General features: G+C 42.5%; 1 protein-coding gene and 1 long non-coding RNA gene across 2 annotated transcripts in view; one reads left to right on the top strand and one right to left on the bottom strand.

The window, feature by feature from the left end:
- Positions 1–883: 883 nt before the first annotated feature.
- On the bottom strand, positions 884–3,297 carry LOC123343649. The gene is made up of 3 exons (XR_006572304.1): positions 3,222–3,297; positions 2,016–2,198; positions 884–1,252 (listed from the first exon to the last, which is right to left on the bottom strand). It is a non-coding gene; the product is annotated as an uncharacterized LOC123343649 (long non-coding RNA).
- Positions 3,298–3,737: 440 nt separating this feature from the next.
- Positions 3,738–19,623, top strand: part of NEDD4 (NEDD4 E3 ubiquitin protein ligase) — a 102,739-nt gene continuing 86,853 nt past the window's right edge. The window contains exon 1 of the mRNA XM_044979695.1: positions 3,738–3,879. Within this exon, the coding sequence (XP_044835630.1) occupies positions 3,835–3,879 (45 nt within the window). The 5' untranslated portion in view covers positions 3,738–3,834. The remainder of the gene's footprint in view (positions 3,880–19,623) is intronic.

The raw sequence follows: 19,623 nt of genomic DNA, 5'->3' as shown, positions 1-19,623 counted from the left end.
CCAGTAAAAATCACCTCTTTAATAATAGTAAGGGAAGAAGGGGTACTCGCCTAGAACCCACCAGAACTGTGTTCAGTTCCCTGCTCTACCACAGATTTCTTGGGTAACCTTGGGTGAGTCACTCCCTCTCTCTGTGCCTCAGTGTCACCTCTGTAAAATGGGAATAGCACTTCCCTACCTCACAGATTATGAGGTGGTTGGATACTATGGTAATGAGAGACACCTAAGATAGATGGTACAGTGAGCAACTGTTATTTTATAGCACTGACACATAAAAGCCATCAATATCATGATCACCACCACCAGTTATCATGTACAATACTACTGACCTTATTGTGTTAACATTTGTTACTACATCAAAAGCATTTAAATTAATAATTTATTAGCAGCGGTTTTGATAAAGAGGGAGTGTATTCTAGTAGTCAGAGGAGGGGGATTGGAATCAGAAGGTCTGGGTTTCAAATATGCTGCAGTATTGTTGCGTGACCTCAGACTTAATCTCTATAAACCTGAGTTTATCTATACATAAAATTGGGATGATATTTACTTATCCCTCAGAGAAGTTGTGAGGATTAATTAATATCTAATTAATCTGTGTAGGTCTTTGAGAACCTTGGCTGAAAAGTGCTATATAAACGAAAAGTATTTTTATTAATTTTAAAATTATTTGTATAAATGCTTTAGCTTCACTGACGTATGCAGGACAAGAATTATTCTTTGACAACTAGAGAGAGCATCTTGCAGATATTACCTTAGCACATGCATATATCCTCAACAAGTTCAGCACCCTAGATTTGTTGGTGACAAGTTGCCCAGCTGAGGATTTGGGCTTTAACTGTGTTGCTGCCCTTGTTTTGGACAGCTGATAGCCTTTTCAATAGGAGAGAACTTGCAAACAATAATTCAGGGGATGTTAATCTGGAGCCTGTCAACACTGACCCTCATCCCTTTAAAACTGTAATTAATGAGTTTCTTATGTTACTTCTCTGTTGTAATTTTCAGCAGGTCTAGAAATTAATTTTTTCTAACACATTGGGAAATTGCGCATTTGACAGGAAACAAATGTGTGTGTGAGCTTTGATGTTCTTATCTCATCCCCCTCTTTCACCCCTCAAAAAATTGCAGCTACACTTATTCAGTACTCACAAACAAAAATCATTGTTTAAAGGAAGTTAAAGATGCTTTGAGTGCTTTTTTTCCCTCTTTTGTATCCTTCTAGAATGTGGAAGTAGAAAGCCTGAAACCTAAACCCCTGAAAAACAGAAAAGGGCAGGTATCAGAGGGGTAGCCGTGTTAGTCTGGTTCTGTAGAAGCAGCAAAGAATCCTGTGGCACCTTATAGACTAACAGACGTTTTGCAGCATGAGCTTTCGTGGGTGAATACCCACTTCTTCGGATGCAAGAAAAGGGCAGAGTTCAGATAATACATCTCTCACCACATCCCCATACAATCTTACCTCAGCCTCTATGCAGATGACAGTAGGCTACTTAACCATTCCTAACCAAACTGGCCATTTTCTGCATGCTCACTCTTACAGCAAATCATTGCTCTTTTTCATGCACTCCAACTGACTCAAACTGTCTTAGCTGTAGCAGTTAGATCTGGAAAGAGGAGATTGCCTGAGCTCACATTGCCGCCTTAGGAAGCTTCCAGCTGCAGCTACAGGCTCTGAGAGCCTTTTAAAAATGTTAACAATTTAGTTCCTCCACAGCTTTGGGTGTTAGGGAGGCATATGGTACTGTGACCAACTGAAGGACTCCTTAGAGCAGCAAGCAAAGGAGGGCAGAATTAAGGCTGTGTGCAAAAATGGTTATAAGAAACAGACAATTTTAAAAACAAATAATTGGGAGGAGGAGGTAGGGAGGCTGTATCTCACGGATCACTCAGTTAAATGACCCCAAATTTGCACCACAAATTCTACCCAGGATCATAGAAATGTTCAGGTCAATCTGACTATGCATATGGATTTTACAATATTTTGAAAAAAAAAAAAAGAAAGCTTTGGTCAATCTTACGTATGGATCTTCAAGGGCAATCCCATCATTTTGGTTTCAAATTCAAGTAACAAAATCCACTTTGGATCTTTCTCACTGTATTTATTTCCTCCTCTATTTCTCAAAACACTTCTCTTAGTCTGTGGGAGGAGGAGATAACTTCCTCCAGCATCCTGTGCATTATTTGAAGCTCATGGTACCTCCCTATAATGTGGAGAAAGCTTCAGTGGGTATAGGCAATTTGTTTTGCCGTTTCCAGAGGTAAAAGTAAGCCGATCCGGTCCCGCATACCGGCAAGAGCTGGTACACAGCCGACTGTACCAGCAGGGGGCAGCTTCCCCAGTTGGGCAATTTTAAAGGGCCCTGCGCTCCCGGCAGCAGATGGAGCCCCTAACCCTTTAAATCGCTGCCAGAGCCCTGCTGCTGGAGCCCTGGGGTAGCGGCAGCAGCTGGGAAGCCCTGGGGCTCCTGCAGCGATTTAAAGGCCCTGCCCTTCTGCCTGAGCCCCTGCCCCGCCCAGCAGAGGGCCCCCTTCCATCCCCTAAAGCCCTGAGTACCAGGTACCGGTAACTCCTTTAAGTTACTTTCAACCTGGCCCTTTCCTATACCAATGTTGATGAATCTTGCAAGTTATTCATAAGTCTGGTGACTTGGTGGTTTTTGTTGTTTCTTTGGTACAGTCCCCGACTGCTGCCTGGAATCATTTTGTTACCTGAGAACGGTCCTCACCTGCTATTAATCTCTCCCCCCAAAAGTAAGTGTCTAGCCTTGTGGCTGTAGAGAAAAACTTGAAAATGTGACTCGAAAAGTCACCAACTGCAGACGATGTATAAGACGAAGCCTGAAGGCCACACCTATTGATTAGTAAAGTTCATGCTTGCTAAACCAATCTCACAATCTTTAGGGAAAATCTCGTGACTTTTGAATCCTGAGGGCTGGCACTGCACCTGGAACGGCTAAAGCAGCGGCGAATCCCAGTCCCCGGTACTGGCACGTCCCTGCCTGCTTGGCCCAGTGCGTCGCTCCCGTTTAACCATCATCGGTAGCCTGGGTCACTAGCTGTTTGTCCCCCGTCTCCCTTCCCCCCCCCCCCCCCATGTCCCGATAATTTGTTTTTGTCATCAGGTCACCCTAGTCACCGGGCCAGCGCCTCGGGAACCCCCAGGCGCTACCCAGAGCACAGCAGGGAGACGCTGCACCGTTTGCCCTCTGGGGGGCGCAGCTCACCATTGAAGCGGGCTTTAGGTTCCTGAGCTAATCAAGAGGAGTAACTGTCACCAGTATCGGAGGGAAGGCTGGGTTCTTTGCCAATCAGAAACAGTATCTATCTCCAAGGGCGGAGGGAACCCGAAGCTCTGATCCAATCAGAAGGGAAATTTGTCTCCAAGGCTGGAAGGAAGGCGGGGCTCTGAGCCAATCAGAAGGTGTATCTATCTTCAGGAGCGGAGAGAAGACCGGGCTCTTAACCAATCAGAAACAGTATCTATCTCCAAGGGCGGAGGGAAGCCGAAGCTCTGATCCAATCAGAAGGGAAATTTGTCTCCAAGGCTGGAAGGAAGGCGGGGCTCTGAGCCAATCAGAAGGTGTATCTGTCTCCAGAGGCGGAGGAAAGGCGGGGCTCTTAGCCAATCAGAAGGAGTATCTGTCTCCAGGGCTGAAGAACCTGATTGGGATCGGGGGAGCGCGCACGCGCGACCTGTTGGCTGTAGCCGCGCGCGCTGTGTGCTGGGGCGGGGCTTGGCCGGGGCGGGGCAGAATGTAAACACGGGTAGGCAGCCGTGGGGAGGAAGGCGCGTCTGTGGTGTAGCCGTTGGTCCAGGATACCGCTGCCTGGCCGGCCATGGCGGCCTCTCCCGTGGAGGTGGTCGGGCTGCCGAGCGAAGAGGTGAGGTTCGTTGCGCGGCCCCAGGTTGCCCGCTTTCCGGAAGGGAGGCGGGCGGGCGGCAGCTCCTTTTTGCTCGCTCCATCCGCTTTTCCTGCGTGGTGCCCGGACCCTCCCCCGACAGGCCTCCCCTGTTGGCATGAGGGCCTGTGGCTGTGAGTCCCTGTCGTGGGGGCCCGGTGCGCCCCCCCCCCCCCCCCCGCCTGTGCCGGCCTCAGACCTGGGCGGTGTAGGCAGGAGAGGAGCCCAGACTATGGCTGTCGTGTGCTGGGGCTGGCAGAAACCTACCTGTTAGGGGAAGGGGTGTGACCAATCTTGGGGCTGTCTGTAATCGTTTTCTTTGGTCTCTACCGAGTGGCTGCCGCCGCTGCTGCTGCCGCCGCCCAGATGTGTCTGTCTCCCTCTCTGGACGTGGCAGCAGGTCTCCCAGCGTCCTGCCCCGAGGGCGCTGGCTGCCGGGTAGTCCTGTCATCTGCGATGGCCCCTCGAGCGAGGTGTTTGGGTTGGTAACCTAGTAACTTCCTCGTCTAGTGGTAACAGAATTTACTGATGGTAGATATCCTAGGGATTATCTGAATAGGAAAAATTAACCTCATGTTATGAATGGTTTGTGGATTGCCTGCCTCTTTGAACAAAATCTGAAACCTTTCCTCCTTTCTTGGAAATCGGTAGTATGCTTCCTAAATCTACCAAAGTCAATATTCCAATAGTCTGAACTGATATCTGTTTGTAAACAATGTATAGGGAGGATGAGGGAGACTAGATCCACTTTTTTTAAGCATGCTAAGTAACTTTAGGTTTGGGCTGTGCATTTTGTTTGGGTAATGTTATCTTAGAATTTTAACTCTTGGGTAACGGACTGATTTTAGAAACTTATGTTCTGAGTTTGCAACCTAAAGGTGGTAATGAAGGGTGTAATGTATCCAGGTGGTTTAAACTGCACATATGTATGCAGGATGTAGATACTTCCTATCTGTGAGGAATATAGTTGTAAATACTTCATGACTCTTTATTAGTGAACTTTTTAACTGCTACTTTGTTTCAGTTGAAGGTAAAACCCTTGAAGTTTTCCAGTGGTTGATAAATTTAGGGGTACTACTCTTGTATACTATCTATAATACACCTGTGACATATGAGTGGGAACTAATTCCTTGAGGGGCTGCTGGTGTCATACACTCTTGCAAGAAGAAATGAACTCAACTTTTTTTTTCTCCAGGTGTGTAGTGATTAAAAGTTGTTTCCATTGGAGAGCACTTTGGTGCCCTGTGTGAAATGCTTGGTGTGTTATCTTTGAGCCAACAGGGTATATTTTACCAAAGCTGTCTTTGACCAACTCATGTGTATCAGAACATACACATGCTTTATGTAAATGTATTTACCTTGCAACTTTTGCCACTATTTGAGTGGTTCACAGACATTAATTCATTTTTACAAAACTCCTCTGAGGTAAGGGAGTGGTATTGTCCACGTTTTTACAGATGGGGCGGGGGGGACGACTAAGGCACTGAGATTAAGGTCTGAGGTATCCACTGACTTTTTGGATGCTTAATTGGAGACATAGAGCCTGATTTTTTTTTTTAAGAGTACTTGGCATTATATACCATGTATATGTTCAAATACAGCTGCCATTGACTTGAGTTCTAGCTATGAGTGCTCAGCACTTCTGCAGATTGGATCAATGGTCTCAAATTGAACATCCAGAAAATGAGGTATGCATCATTAGTGACCACCAGTGAAAATGTTGGTTTAAATTTTCTTGCATCACACAAGAACTTTATGGCAGAAGCAGGGATAGAATCCAGTTCTCTAGGTCATGTTTCAGCTGCCTTAACCTTGAGACAGTCCTTTCTCTTCCTGTAATCCCCTGCTTATTCACTACAGATGAAGGGGTCCTACAGACAATAGCCTCCTTTAGTACACAACCCTGATTTGCCTCAGCAGCTAGTCTGTCTTATGTACTGAATGAGGCAGGGGTCCTGTGGAAAAAAAGTAGTATGTGATTGTGTAATCAAAGAATGTATCATGATGTTTACACACAAGGGGGTTAAATTAATGTTACACAAACCATCTTAATTCTGGCGTTTCCTAACTTTTGAATGTTTGACTTTGTAACCTTAGTGTTTTAATGTTTTTTCATGAGTAAGCTTAGATATAGCTTCTCAAATCTCTCTATTCATTTTTTGCCCTCATCTACTTAGTCACTACTCACTGAACAGGAAAAAGACAAGTGTGCAGATAATTCTTTTGCAAACGCTACTGTCTCAATATAGTTTTTAAAAAATCATGTTGACAAATTTCCTCTTACTCGACTTGTTAACCTTGAGCCACTAGCTTCTAATTTTCCCCAGGGGTGTTGAAGCCCTGCTCAGCCCCAGACCCCGCCCCACCTCCACCTCTTCTCCCAACCTCCCATCCCACTCTACTTTCCACCCCAGACCCCATCCCCACTACGCCCATTCCCTCAAGGCCCCACCCCCTCCTCTTCCCCGCCCCATTCTGCCCCTTCCCCCGAGTGCACCCTATCCCTGCTTCTCCCTCTCCTGCCCAGTGCTTCCTGCACGCTGCTGAACAGCTGTTTCGTGGTGTGCAGGATGCGCCGGGAGGGAGGGGGCAGGTGGTGGGAGTGGGGGCTGCTGGTGGGTCTAAGCACCTACTAATTTTTTTTTGTGGGTGCTCCACAGAGTCTGTGCCTATGCCTTGAGCTAAAGAAAGCAATGCTTTCAAGTGCAGTTTCCACCTCCAGGTGGAACTTTCTTTTACAATGTTTTTTGCCTGAGGCTGTTTTTGAAAATCACTCATAAGCTTTAGCTAGTGCAGAAAGAGGAGTCTGGCCTGTCTTTTTGAAATGGGTAGCTGTGTGCACGCTCAGTGTATGCTCTGAAATTACTGTCTGCTTGGTTAAAAGGGTGCAAATCTAGGTGATGGTTCGGAACTGTACATTTGTGTACAGACTGAAACATAACTGCCTCTCTACCAGGGTAGTGGTGATCCTGCTGATGTTTCTTAAATGTGCTTGCTTTAGTACTGGTTCAGTTCTTGGTGAAAAGTCCTTGGCTGTGGGACTTGCTTCCTTCAGGTGGCACACAAAATCTTAGCCTTACTGACTTCTAGTCTTGCATTACTCTCTTACTTTCATTGGTCAAGCATTTGCTATTACTGGGTCACTTTAATCTGTTGAAGTAGTACAAGGGAAAAAATTTCTTCTGCTCTGTGTAGTTGAGTCTGCCACAGTATGGAACGGCTCCTGTATGAGGAGAGATTAAGAAGACTGGGACTTTTCATCTTGGAAAAGAGACTGCTAAGGGGAGATATGATTGAGGTCTATAAAATCATGAGTGCTGTCGAAAGTAGATAAGGAAGTGTTGTTTACTACTTCTCATAACACAAGAACTAGGAGTTACCAAATGAAATTAATAGGCAGCAGGTTTAAAACAAAAAAATGCACAGTCAACCTGTGGAACTCCTTGCCAGAGGATGTTGTGAAGGCCAAGACCATAGTAGGGTTTTAAAAAAAAACTAGATTAAATTCATGGAGGTTAGGTCCATCAATGGCTATTTGCCAAGATGGGCAGGAATGGTGTCCCTAGCCTCTGTTTCCCAGAAGCTGGGAATGAGCGACGGGATGGATCACTTGATGATTACCTGTTCTCTTCATTCCCTCTGGGATACCTGGCACTGGCCACAGTCAGCAATTAGGATATTGGGCTAGATGGACCTTTGGTCTGACCCAATAGGGCCATTCTTATGTAATCGTGCAGCATATTTTAAACGCAATCTACTAAAATTGAAGGGGAAAGGTATCAACTGGTGCTTACTTCTAGTACCTAAATAGACATTACAGGAGCAATCTCAGTTGTGTAAGCTTGAAAAAAAGGAAGTGTTTCTTGCGTATTTGTAGTATGACAAATGTTGCCATACTACAGAAGTAGGGCTGGCAAACAAGCCTGCCCAGAATATGTCAAAATATGTATTCTTTCTATCCTACTGGAAGACCTTGAAAATAGATCTATAGCTACACAATGAAATTGTTTCCAGATGAGTAACGACTTCATAGCCTACTTAGTTAAAGAAACGTATCTGCATTCTCTCCTATGTACTCAGCCTGGAGAGAACATTTCTGATCACTCATTGATTAAGGACACTTTTTTTGGCTTGTAAATTGTAGAGTATTTCAAAATTTCCAAAACAGAACTCTATGGTGCCAAGATAGAGGGTATTTTGAGCTCTTCATGTTGCATTTCAGGGAACAGTTTAGTAATAGGACAATATGGTACATTTCCTGCTTCCATGCACTTCATATTTCAGATCTTGTATCCATTTTTCAGAGGACTTCCATTACACGAAAGCTCATGTTTTCTGCAAATCGCAAAAGATTTTTTATGAACATCTGGCATTTCATGAATTCCAAAAAGTATTCACATCTAAATTTCTCATTCCTTAGCATATACTTCTTGGCAATGTAGCTTATTCTTATGTTGCCCAGGGCCATCAGGCTAAGAGGTTTTTATTACCCATAAACCAACAGAGTGCTCAGTGTTTCAGAGAATTTAAAAAGCAAAAAATAAACAAAGAAAAAATTAATCTCCCAATCCATTACTTATCTGTCTGAAACCAAGTAGACCTCTCCCCTTTCTTTCTGTCTAGCAGAAGGACTTTCTTCTGCTCAACCTCTTTACTTAATCCTGAGGCAGGTCACTACTTCCACTACTATTCAGCCCATGTGGCAGGGCAAGGAGTCTGGGAACCAGTGGAGAGGAGGGGAGACAGATCTGACAAGGGTGCAGGGGAAGAACTGTGACTAGCTGGGCAAACAGACTGGCACAAGGAGCCAGGGGAAGTGTGGATGATGAGGATGGTTGAGAGCCCTGGGAATGGAGGCTGGTACTGGGAGTTGGTGGACTGAAACAAAACCAGTGGGTAGGGGCTAGGAATACATGGACAAGGAGATAGGGAGCAGGAGTAGGGTGGAACTGGGAATGGGGAGACTTGGATGCAGGAGTCTGGAGGGGTGAGACTGAGGGAAGGAATCTAGGATCAGAAGTCTTGAGGAGTAGAGGCTAGAACTGGGACAAAGAGCCAGTGGTGGGGCAGACGGCTTGGAGGGGACAAGCAGAAGAGGTCAAGCTTGCAGGGATGGACAGAAGAGTCTCTGCCCACTAAAGCGCACACCCCTTCTGAGCCTAGGATGGATATCAAGATTCCTGAGGCTCACCATTCCTCTGCTGTCAGCAAATATCTGTGAAACCCATGAAATGTGCATCTTGTCTCCCCGTAGTGCAAGTCCACGTAAAAGTTCACTCACCTATTACTGCTGTCACTTACACCATTGGATGAAGTCTGAGGTCTGATACATGGATCAAAGGTTCCAGCTTTGCTGAAATTCAATGTGGTGTCAGTATGACACTACATGATGGAATTTGTTTTCCCCAGGTTTTTAAAAACCTGGGAAATTACACATACAACTACCCAACCTTAAGTTGGTCTCCTTGTGCATGTGTATTATGATGAAATCTAATTACATGATCACATACTATTTTTTTTCCCCAGAACACACAGGTCTTGTTCAGCGCACAGCAGAGAAAATGCTCATTTAATGAGTAGTTATTCAGTATTTTTCTACTCATAGTTTAATGTGTGGCCCGTTCCTTATTTATTTAACACTATCCAAACCCTGCTGTGAAGACAGAATTATTAATTTCCCTATGGGCAGTTCTTTGGTGCTCACCACTACAGGATCTGAATGGTGCTCAAATAGTAATTGCTTTCAAAATGCGCCTGTGAAATGAGTGGGTATTTAATCAGTCAAGTGTGATAAAACTTAGAAGTACCCACTAACTTGGAGTGCCTGAGTTGAGACCTGATTTTTGAGTACTTGACATTATATAGGACTTGATAGGTTCAAATGACAGCTCCCACTGACTTCAGTTGTAAGTGCTCAGCACTTCTGCAAATCAGACCTTAAGGTTTCAAGTTAGGCACCAAGAAATTGAGGAACCCCCCATTAGTCACCACCTGTGAAAAGCTTGGTTAATGTGACTTGTGTAACATCGCAATGCAATTTGGTAGCAGAGGCAGACATAGAATCCAGTTTTTCATGATGGCATTCAGCTCCCTTAACCGTGAGACCATCCTTTCTCTTCCTGCAATCCCCTATCTCATTCACTATACAGCTTCCAACTTCTGCAGCAAATAACCCATGGATCCTGCAGTTGCCCTCTCTACGAAACATTGATTCATCCCCAGAGCAGCTCCAACTTGTGCACTGAATGAGGCTGTGGTCCTGTGGAGAAAAATGTGGTCATGTAATTAAAGACTACATTGTAATGCCTATACAAGGATGTCAAATTACGGTTGCACATGCGACCTTAATTCTGGCATTGCCTAGGTTTTGAATCCTTGACTTAATAACTTTAACATTTTAATGTATTTTTGGGTGTACTGTACCTATTGATAAATCAGGAAATAGTAATTGCTATAGATGATATTGAATTGGAATTGCATTATAAGCCACTCATTTTTTTTTTTCACCTACCCAGAACTTTCTGAAAACCTCTTGGTCTGAAACATTCCTTGCTTACTGTCACCTCAAGATGACCTTTGTGTTAAGTTTTAAGAAAAGAAGGACCTTTAGCTATGTGAGTTACTGTAGAATGGGACAAAGTGTACTTGGTGGTCAGATGCTTATTCTCATGTGACTCTTTCTCCAGTTTTGCAGCTGCCCTACTAACCTATATTTGTAGTTATAACTGAGGGAATAATTGGTTTTGGGGGCTTTTTTCCAGTTTGCAAGTGGACTGAACTTAAAATAAATAAATAAAAAATAAAAAAATGGTTTGCGTTGAACCCAAACTCTTCTCCCTCCCACATTTTTTATTTATGTATTTATTTATTTATTTTTACCACAAATCAAGAAACCTGAAAACTTCATTTTGGAAACACTGCTGCATGGTGTTTCCAAAATGAAATTTCCTCCTCAAGACCAGCAGCTGGTGAGTGTCCATTCTGAAACGGACAAGAATGTCAATTTCAATGTCAACTTTGCTCTGCAGCTGCTGGGATCCCAGGGCCAGTCACAGACTGAGAACCTGGGGTTTCCAGGTACTGTGGGTCTGGGACAGATCCTGGGAGCCCTGGCTGCTGCTGAGTGAAACTGACATTTGGATAAAACATGTTAGGCTTGGTGAATAATCACTGGAAATTTCCAATGAGCTCTGCTTGTGGCAAAACGTATCAAGCCAAATGAGCAGCAGCAAAGGGGGAAGTTCTGAACTTGCTAGCACAAGGATGCGCAAACTATGGCCCGCGGGCTGCATCTGGCCTGCCAGCTGTTTTAAGCCGGCCCTCGAGCTCCTGCTGGGGAGTGGGGTCTGGGGCTTGCCCCACTCCGGCACTCCAGCTGGGGAGCAGGGTCGGGGGCTGCTCCACACTGCTTCTAGAAGCAGTGGCATGGCCCCGCTCTGGTTCCTATGCATGGAACTGCGGCCAGTGGGAGCTGCAGGACTGGCACCTGGTGTAGGAGCCAGAGTGGGGACATGACTGCTGCTTCTGGAAGCCCCTTAAGGTAAGCACTGCCTGGAGCCTGCACCCCTGAGCGTCTTTCCATGCCCCAACCCCTACCCCAGCCCTGATTCTCCTCCTGCCTTCCACACCAGTTGATCCCAGCCCAGGGCACCCTCCTGCACCTCATACTCTTCATCCACAGCCCCACCCTAGAGCCCCCTCCCACACCCTAAACTCCTCATTTCTGTCCCCACCCTGGATCCCGCACCCCCAACCAGAGCCCGCACCCCAACCCCAATTTTATGAGCATTCATGGCCCGCCATACAATTTCTATTCCCGGATGTATCCCTTGGGCCGAAAAGTTTTCCCCATCCCTGATCTAGCATCTTGTTCACCTCCCTCAGGTCTGAACATCTGATTTAATTGGGACCATTTGATTAAAATGCCTGGACAATCATTCTTTCTAAATAATGCAAAAAGCTGTAATTATGCAGCTAAGGGTTAGAGTTAGGAGAAACTTCACTGCAGAACTAAGAGTGAAGAATTATAAGCATCAATAGACCTTTAATGAGATGATTCGGGCCATACCTGTTAGTGGCAAATATTACAAATTAAAAGAGGGGAATATAACAAATGTAGATAATGTTAAAAAATAGTGTTACGTCCAGTGAAGGAAGATGAATTCATGAGTTACCATTGTTTTAATACAAACCAGTCTGTATTTCTTACTGATGAGTTGCTTATTAATTACAAGCTTTTCTGAGCTTTGCTGTGATTGCCATTGAAGCTGACTAGGTAGGAGATCTTTCTTGTATAAACGAAACCCATGTGGATATTTTTTGTGGTAAGAAAACTTTTAACATGGACCTGACTCCTGTTCCTCATGTGAAACAAAAAGTCATATTTTAAAAAGAAGACTGTAATGGTTTGGTGGTGATCTTCTAACACTAGTACTAAAACCTGAGTGTTTCTGTTGACATTGTTTTTACAGCCTTGTTCAGTTAACTGTCATTCAAGTCTCTAGTGAAGTTCAAAACTTTACAACAGTCGGAGAGTTCATGTGGTGAACGTAGTATCATTGGAACCTGAGATGAAAGCTTACAGCATATCTATGTAAAAATACTTTATGCAACAGCATGGAAGTAGATGCATAGGATTCCATGGCTTGCTATACTAGTTCAGAATTAGTGATGACAGAGCCGCAAATGAGTTGAGAGCTGCAAATGGGTTTTCAAACTGTTTTTTGGGTTACCTACAACAATTCAAGTTCATAATACTTGCAGCATTGGATTAAATATCTACATAGCATCATAGCTTGTTACAGGTCACCTTCTTAGCTATGATCATCTTAAAATAATTTGATTTTATAGCTCTTAGTCTGGAGTATTGATTAAAAGAAGACAGGAGACATTGGGATCTTCAATTTTTTTTAAAGTCCTATTTCAGAGGTAACACTGGAGAGAAAATAAGGAACTGTGGGGCCCGCACTGATAAAGTACAGAAACTTTCAGTTTATACAGCGGAATACAAAACTGAGTCATCATCATTTCAAAGTGCAGATGCATGCAGAAGTTTAGGAAATAAGGATTACGGTTGTGTAATATTGGCCCTCTGGTACGGAGTACATTCACAGGGCACTGGACATTTGGAAAAAAATTGGTCACTACAGTTTATTTTTGTTAAGGATCATTTAATCTTTTGTTTAATGGCATAGTCTATCAAACTTATTAAAGAAAGTTGACGTTGTTGGCGTGGCTCAAGACACACTGATGCCATTCCATTTATAAGACTTTGCCATGTGGTGACTATCTTATGCCTATATGGCTTGTGCAGTTGTATTGGGCCTTGGACCATATGCACATCTAAAATGGTACTTTGGCTGGCAGGTCAGATTTCCCATCTTTAGTCCTATCTGATTCTGGTAAGCTGTGGTGATGAGCCTTCCCTATTTTATCCTTTGGCTCTCTTGCTGGCATCCTGGCCCTTTCTAATGGGGAAAATGGGGGTGACCTGTAGAAAAGGATTCCTAGAAGACACAGAGTGTCTCAGATATATGAGCGGTGTATGCCTATGAGAGTAGGCTCCCAGACATGGGGTGACTGAGGTGGAGGGTACTGTCATAGGCATGTGATAAGAGACCTGAACTGGACCCTACAAAACTACTTTGCCCTGGCAAAAGCCATTCATGCTCAAGGTTTCTCAGGCATTACAGTGGAATGCTCACTTTCAGGTGAAACTTTCTCTGGCTTGATTACCTTTCTTTACCCTACCACTGCATTTATTGATTTGTAATGGAGAAGTATTATTACATAGTTAGATGTTGCAAGCTAAGCAGTTTATGCCTGATTAGGAGACCATCAGGGAACATTAGGTTAATTTAGTGAGTTGGCACCCTTTCCTGATAGTAATTACTAAAGCATTGGCTCAGTGTGGTGTAAAGGGACATTTTTCTCTTGGAAATGTTGTCTTTCAAATAAGACTTAAATGCCCAAGATCACTAACCTCAAGTTAAAGACCTTGAGTCTTTCACAAACAAAAGATTTTTGTTGTTGTTTTGTTGTTGTTTTGAAAGAGCAAATGTGAACCCTGGCTTTCTGGTGAAATTCCAGCTAAGGTAACATTATTTAATTGCATTTAATCAATTTAGGTCTGATCTAGTATTCAATTTCTGCCTTTTATTGTTAGCTGGTGATTTCCTTTTCACAGGTGGGTCAAATGATTTTGCTCCCTTACATGTCACATGGGTGGAATGAGGTTTAAAATGATACTACACTAGAGCTGGTGGGAACAATTTTCCACGGGTTATAATGCTGGTGTAGTGAAAGCTCCAGGTGGCCACTAATGTGTGGTGGGTTTTTTTTCTTTTTAACTACTTTATCTTAACCCCTGTTCAGAGCAAGACTGAATGACATTATGTTTAAACACATGAATGGCTGCAGTAATGATCTTACTGGTGGAAAAGTGTAAAAACAACAATAAAAACTTGTGTAAGGAGGACTCAGTAGCCATTTGTTAAATGATGAAATGGGTTTAAACATAATCCTATATGTTCTAACACTAGTTCAGCTGCGCCCATTGCTGACACTTATCAGGTACAAGTGGTCTGTCTGTGGAGCCAGGAAGTTGGTCAAATTATGTCTTGGGTCACCAGTCCATCTGCTGTTAGCACTCAGTGGTGATCTCAACAATTTTTATAGAAGTTGGCTTGTGTCCATTGCCTTTTGCTGCTTTCTGATGTTTAAAGATCTAAATTGTCTTAATTTTTTTAAACTTTGGACAAATCTAGAATGTTAAGTATAGTTGTTCCTGATTTTGCTGAAGACTATTTGAGGGGAGAATTTCTGAACCTGTATTATTGAGCTTTTCCCTAACTCAGTTGCTAATTCCAACAGTTTCTCTTGAACAATCACTCATTTCAGATGAATATTGTTGAACACTTGAATAAAAATTCCTCCTCCATTCAATTGCTCAGCTTCCAGTGTCAAATTTTGTAATACCGTTACTTCACTAATTTTCCAGTCACTGAGTGCGCTAAGATAGAGAAGAGCTGCGTTCGGATATTTAGACAAAACTCAAGAATGCTTTTGGAAGGAAGATTCAGGGAGACTTCCCGGTGTTCATAGATAATACCAGAGACAAATAACATGAGTACCCAGTCTCATTGATTTATAAGTCACCTTTAACTCTAGAGATGTTTCTGTGTGTATAGAAGATTCAGCACTCTGCTTCCTGATTCTCTCATTTCCAATAATGATCATCTAGTTGCTATGACAGAGTCCTAGATAGAGTCTAATACGTCTGTTAGTCTATAAGACGTATTAGAGCATAAGCTTTCATGGATGAATACCCACTTCGTCAGACGCATGTAGTGGAAATTTCCAGAGGCAGGCATAAATATGCAGGCAAGAATCAGTCTAGAGATAACGAGGTTAGTTCAATCAGGGAGGATGAGGCCCTCCTTTCACAGTTGAGGTGTGAACACCAAGGGAGGAGAAAAGCAGTTTCTCCTTCTAAAAGCATTGTTGAGGTTTTTGTCTAAAAATCTGAATGCAGCTCTTCTCTATCTCGGCACACTTGGTGACAGCAGTTTCTCCTCCCTTGGTGTTCACATCTCAGCTGCTAACAGAGGGCCTCATCCTCCCTGATTGAACTAACCTTGTTATCTCTAGACTGATTCTTGCCTGCATATTTATGTTTGCCTCTGGAAATTTCCAGTACATGCGTCTGACGAAGTGGGTATTCACTCATGAAAGCTTATGCTCCAATACGTCTGTTAGTCTATAAGGTGCCACAGGACTCTAAGTATGGATCTGTAAAAAGCGACAAGCATGGCTACCCCTCTGATAGTTGCTATGAATACATGCATACTGTTTGGCTGCAGACAGGAAACACAATTGAAACATTTGCCAACTGTTCTTAGGCTTGGAAATTCCTGTTGAGTGATGGAATTTATTAATCTGTGATTTCTGTGTTCATTTTCAAAATGCAAGCTCCTTACAGGTTAAGTGTTGGATAGATTAAGTGAGTTAGTGGCTTGAGAAGCATACTGGAAAAGGCACTCAATAAATTTAATATTGTAAAAAATTTTATGGTAGCAATAAATGAGTGTAACTCATGCCATACAGTGATCTTAGACTTGGTGTATTTCTGTCATGCAATTTCATAGAGACAAGGTGGATGAGGTAATATCTTTTATTGGAGCAACTTCTGTTGGTGAAAGACACTTTCATGCTTACACAGTGTGGTGTTGGTTTTTTTGTTTTTTTTTAGTTGCACAGAGTCTGAGCCCAGGTCAGCTGACTTGGGCTTGTGGGGCTCAAGTGGTGGGGCCATAAAATTGCAGTGTAGATGTTTGGGCTGAAGGCTCCCTGCCAGGGAAAGGTACTCTGTATCCTCACTAAACACAAGGTGGAACAGATTTGTTTGGCATAAGTAGTTCACCTTGAATGGTCTTTTACAATGCGTGTTAAAATCTCTGCAGTTATAGGACAAAAAAGGGGGTTAGTGGGTTGCAGATTGTTGTAATAAGTCATAAATCCAGTGTCCCAAATCCATGAATTTTAGTGTCTAGCAAAGTTATGACTAGTTTATGAAATCAGGCAATTTGTCTCTCTCTTTTGAGATCACCGCATCTACTTATCCAAAACATAGCTTGTGGAAAGCCAGCTCCTGAATCCTTAGTTCATTCTCTTATCTTTTTCTGCCACTCTGACTATCCTTGTGTACTGCAGTACACAGAACACTACTCAAGTCTAGATTCTGTTCTTCCCTTCACCAGCACCCCAATTTCCATGCTCTAACTCAGTTTATTCTGTTGTGCTCTCCATCAGACTTTAATGTGAACTTTTAAATTGTTAGCATGTTTTCTCACTTGAGCTTTCAGTACTCGCACATCAGGAAAAATAGCAGAGTGGGTCTTGGCGGCTATGCTTTATCTTTATACTGTGTGCAGACTATGAAGATCTTATTTAAAAGTCAATATGATGTGAATTACTATGTAATCTGTCATGCTTTTGATTACTGCACTATTTGATTTATTTATTTTAATATTGTTTTGAAACTGCATTTGTTGGCTAGGTTTAGTGGTGACTGTTTCTTGACCTATGCAAATGGGGGTGGGGGGGAAATAAGAACATGATTAGAGCTAAGGAATAACAGGATGTTTTCACCTCAAGCCATTGTTTCATTACCAGCTAAGATCAGTGGAAGACTTAGACATTTTAAAATTTGAAGAGGACAATGTAGAATAGCCAACATTAAACACCGATCTACTTTAAAACTGCTTGATTTCTGCTATATTTTAAGTGTTTTCAAACCAAATTCCCTATTCTGCTCTCAATGGCTTATACACCTCTACCTCAATATAATGCTGTCCTCGGGAGCCAAAAAATCTTACCATTATATGTGAAACCGTGTTATATGGAACTTGCTTTGATCCACCGGAATGTGCAGCCCCGCCCTCCCCGGAGCACTGCTTTACTGCGTTATATCCGAATTTGTTATATCAGGTCATGTTATATCGAGGTAGAGGTGTAATACCTTGTGTGAATTCCTTCTGAAAATGTTGCACTCTGAGTTAAAAGCATGATGCTAGATGAAATACCTGCTCTTTGTGGAAGCTGTTCTAATATATAACCTGTTGTGCAGCCTTTTTCTTGAACATTTTCTACTCTGTACTTAGAACTTTTTAAAACCCATCTTTAATTTCAAACGTTATACCCATTTCACTACTTAGACATGTCTAGAAAACAATGATGGTATATATGCTGTGGCATTTAAATGCCATTCAGTTTATAACTGTCAATACACTGTCGTCATCACTATAAAGGTACTAGTTACAGGTTCAGTTTCTCTCAGTAGCTATTGATGAAGAATGCACACTAATGTGGATTGCCAATTCCAACTGTGCTACAGAATACTGTGGAATCAAGATGGGCCGAAGAGTACTTACAGTGACACGCAGTCTTCATAGTCACTGGAATAGCTAATGGTATATTTGTAGAGCAGTGGTTCTCGGCCTTTCTAGACTACCTTAGCCCTTTCAGGAATTTGATTTGTCTTGCATACCCCAAGTTTTGCCTCACTTAAAAACTGCTTGCCTACAAAATCAGACATAAAAATACAAGTGTCACAGCACAGTATTACTGAAAAATTGCCTTTCTCATTTTGTCTGTATTAAATTTTAGTTTGTACTGACTTCACTAGTGCTTTTTACATAGCCTGTTGTAAAACTAGGCAAATACATAGATGAGTTGATGTACCCCCTGGAAGACCTCTGTGTACCTCCAGAGGTACACATACCCCTTGTTGAGAACCCACTGCTCTACAGCTTTGCAAAGAGTAGAGTTAACTTACTATTCACCAATTCCTTTTTCTACTTGGGGGACTTAATATCTCTGACCCTTCCAGTCATTGCCCTAAAAATATATTCAGCTTGGTAGTCAGCACATCTTGTGTGCCAGTTGCTGCCTGGATTTGAGGAGTATTCTCAAATATCGTGTTCCGCATAGAAAATGCGTTCTGCTTAATTGAATGCTTAATTCACTAAATTCCTCTTGCTGCTTTAGTCAAAACAGTACAATAGCTCTCTGCTAGAAAGATACATAACTGTTGATTTTTTTTCCCTGTGCTACCAGTCTGACACTCTTCTGAAAGTTAATAGCTGAAAACAGTCTTTATCTGTATTGCAAAATACCTCCGATACCTGCCAACACTAATTGCTGTCACTACAGGTACTGCAGGAATGTTCAGTGTCTGAAATAAGACCTATATCAGCATTTATTTTCCTGGGACTTTTACGAATTTAGACCTGCGTGCTGCTAAACTTCCAACATGAAGCATGGCATCTTCATGACTATCATGTTTTGCTGGTGTGCCATTCTCAGCTATTGTACAGCTTCTCTAATTGTGGAGTTAGTCACATGACCTGGTAAAATTTGAAAGTTTTGTTTACTTCTATATACATGTAAGCTTTTCCCTTTACTAGTATAGTTGACAGTTTAGAATTGCCTTTGTTTACCAGTTAGAGGTGTCTAGTGTCTGATCAACAAGCATCCCATACAATGTTCAGCTGTTTCATGGTATTGTCGGTATTCTGATAGACTGAGCTAGTAGTTTCATCTGTACTTAAGGTTGCCTAACACTTCCTATCATAAGTTTTTCATTTGCTTATGATGCTGACAAACTTTAACTGTGTAGGCTGAAATCTTCCATGTTTGCTGTCAGCCTCAGGATAAACTTGTTTTAGAAAGCTTTAGTTAAAACAGATCAGTAGTTTTGAAGTATGAAAAGAAACCATCAGTACTTGATTTGTTAAAACCATTTTTAAGGTGAGTTTTGCCAACAGACTGAAAGTGTAGAATATTTTTATTTTAAGTTGGTAGAGGTGTGTATGTGTATATATACTATAAGCATAACAGCAAAGTTAGCTTTCTCCAAATACCATTCTACATTAGTCCTTCTTTTTTGTGTGTAGATAGGTTTTATGCTGACTCTTGGGTTTGCATGGTTTCTAAAGATAGGAATTTCAAATTTATTTTGTGAAGAGTGCCAAATACCTTTTACAGTTATGGTCTATGGATCTGTACATACACTTAGGTCCTAATACCAGCCTCAGTGAAATCCAACCCATGCAAATGAGAAATGGTGCTTTTCAGTGTCTGCCAACTCTGACAGAAGCTTGGAGCTTGCAGAGCTCAACACCAGTTTTCCTCTTCATCACTAATGCAGATGCATGATTCTGCAGT

Source organism: Mauremys mutica, chromosome 11, assembly GCF_020497125.1.
Source record: "Mauremys mutica isolate MM-2020 ecotype Southern chromosome 11, ASM2049712v1, whole genome shotgun sequence".
Lineage (NCBI taxonomy): Eukaryota > Metazoa > Chordata > Testudines > Geoemydidae > Mauremys > Mauremys mutica.
Note: the sequence above shows the minus strand (reverse complement) of the source record. Positions and strands in the feature narration are given on the sequence as shown.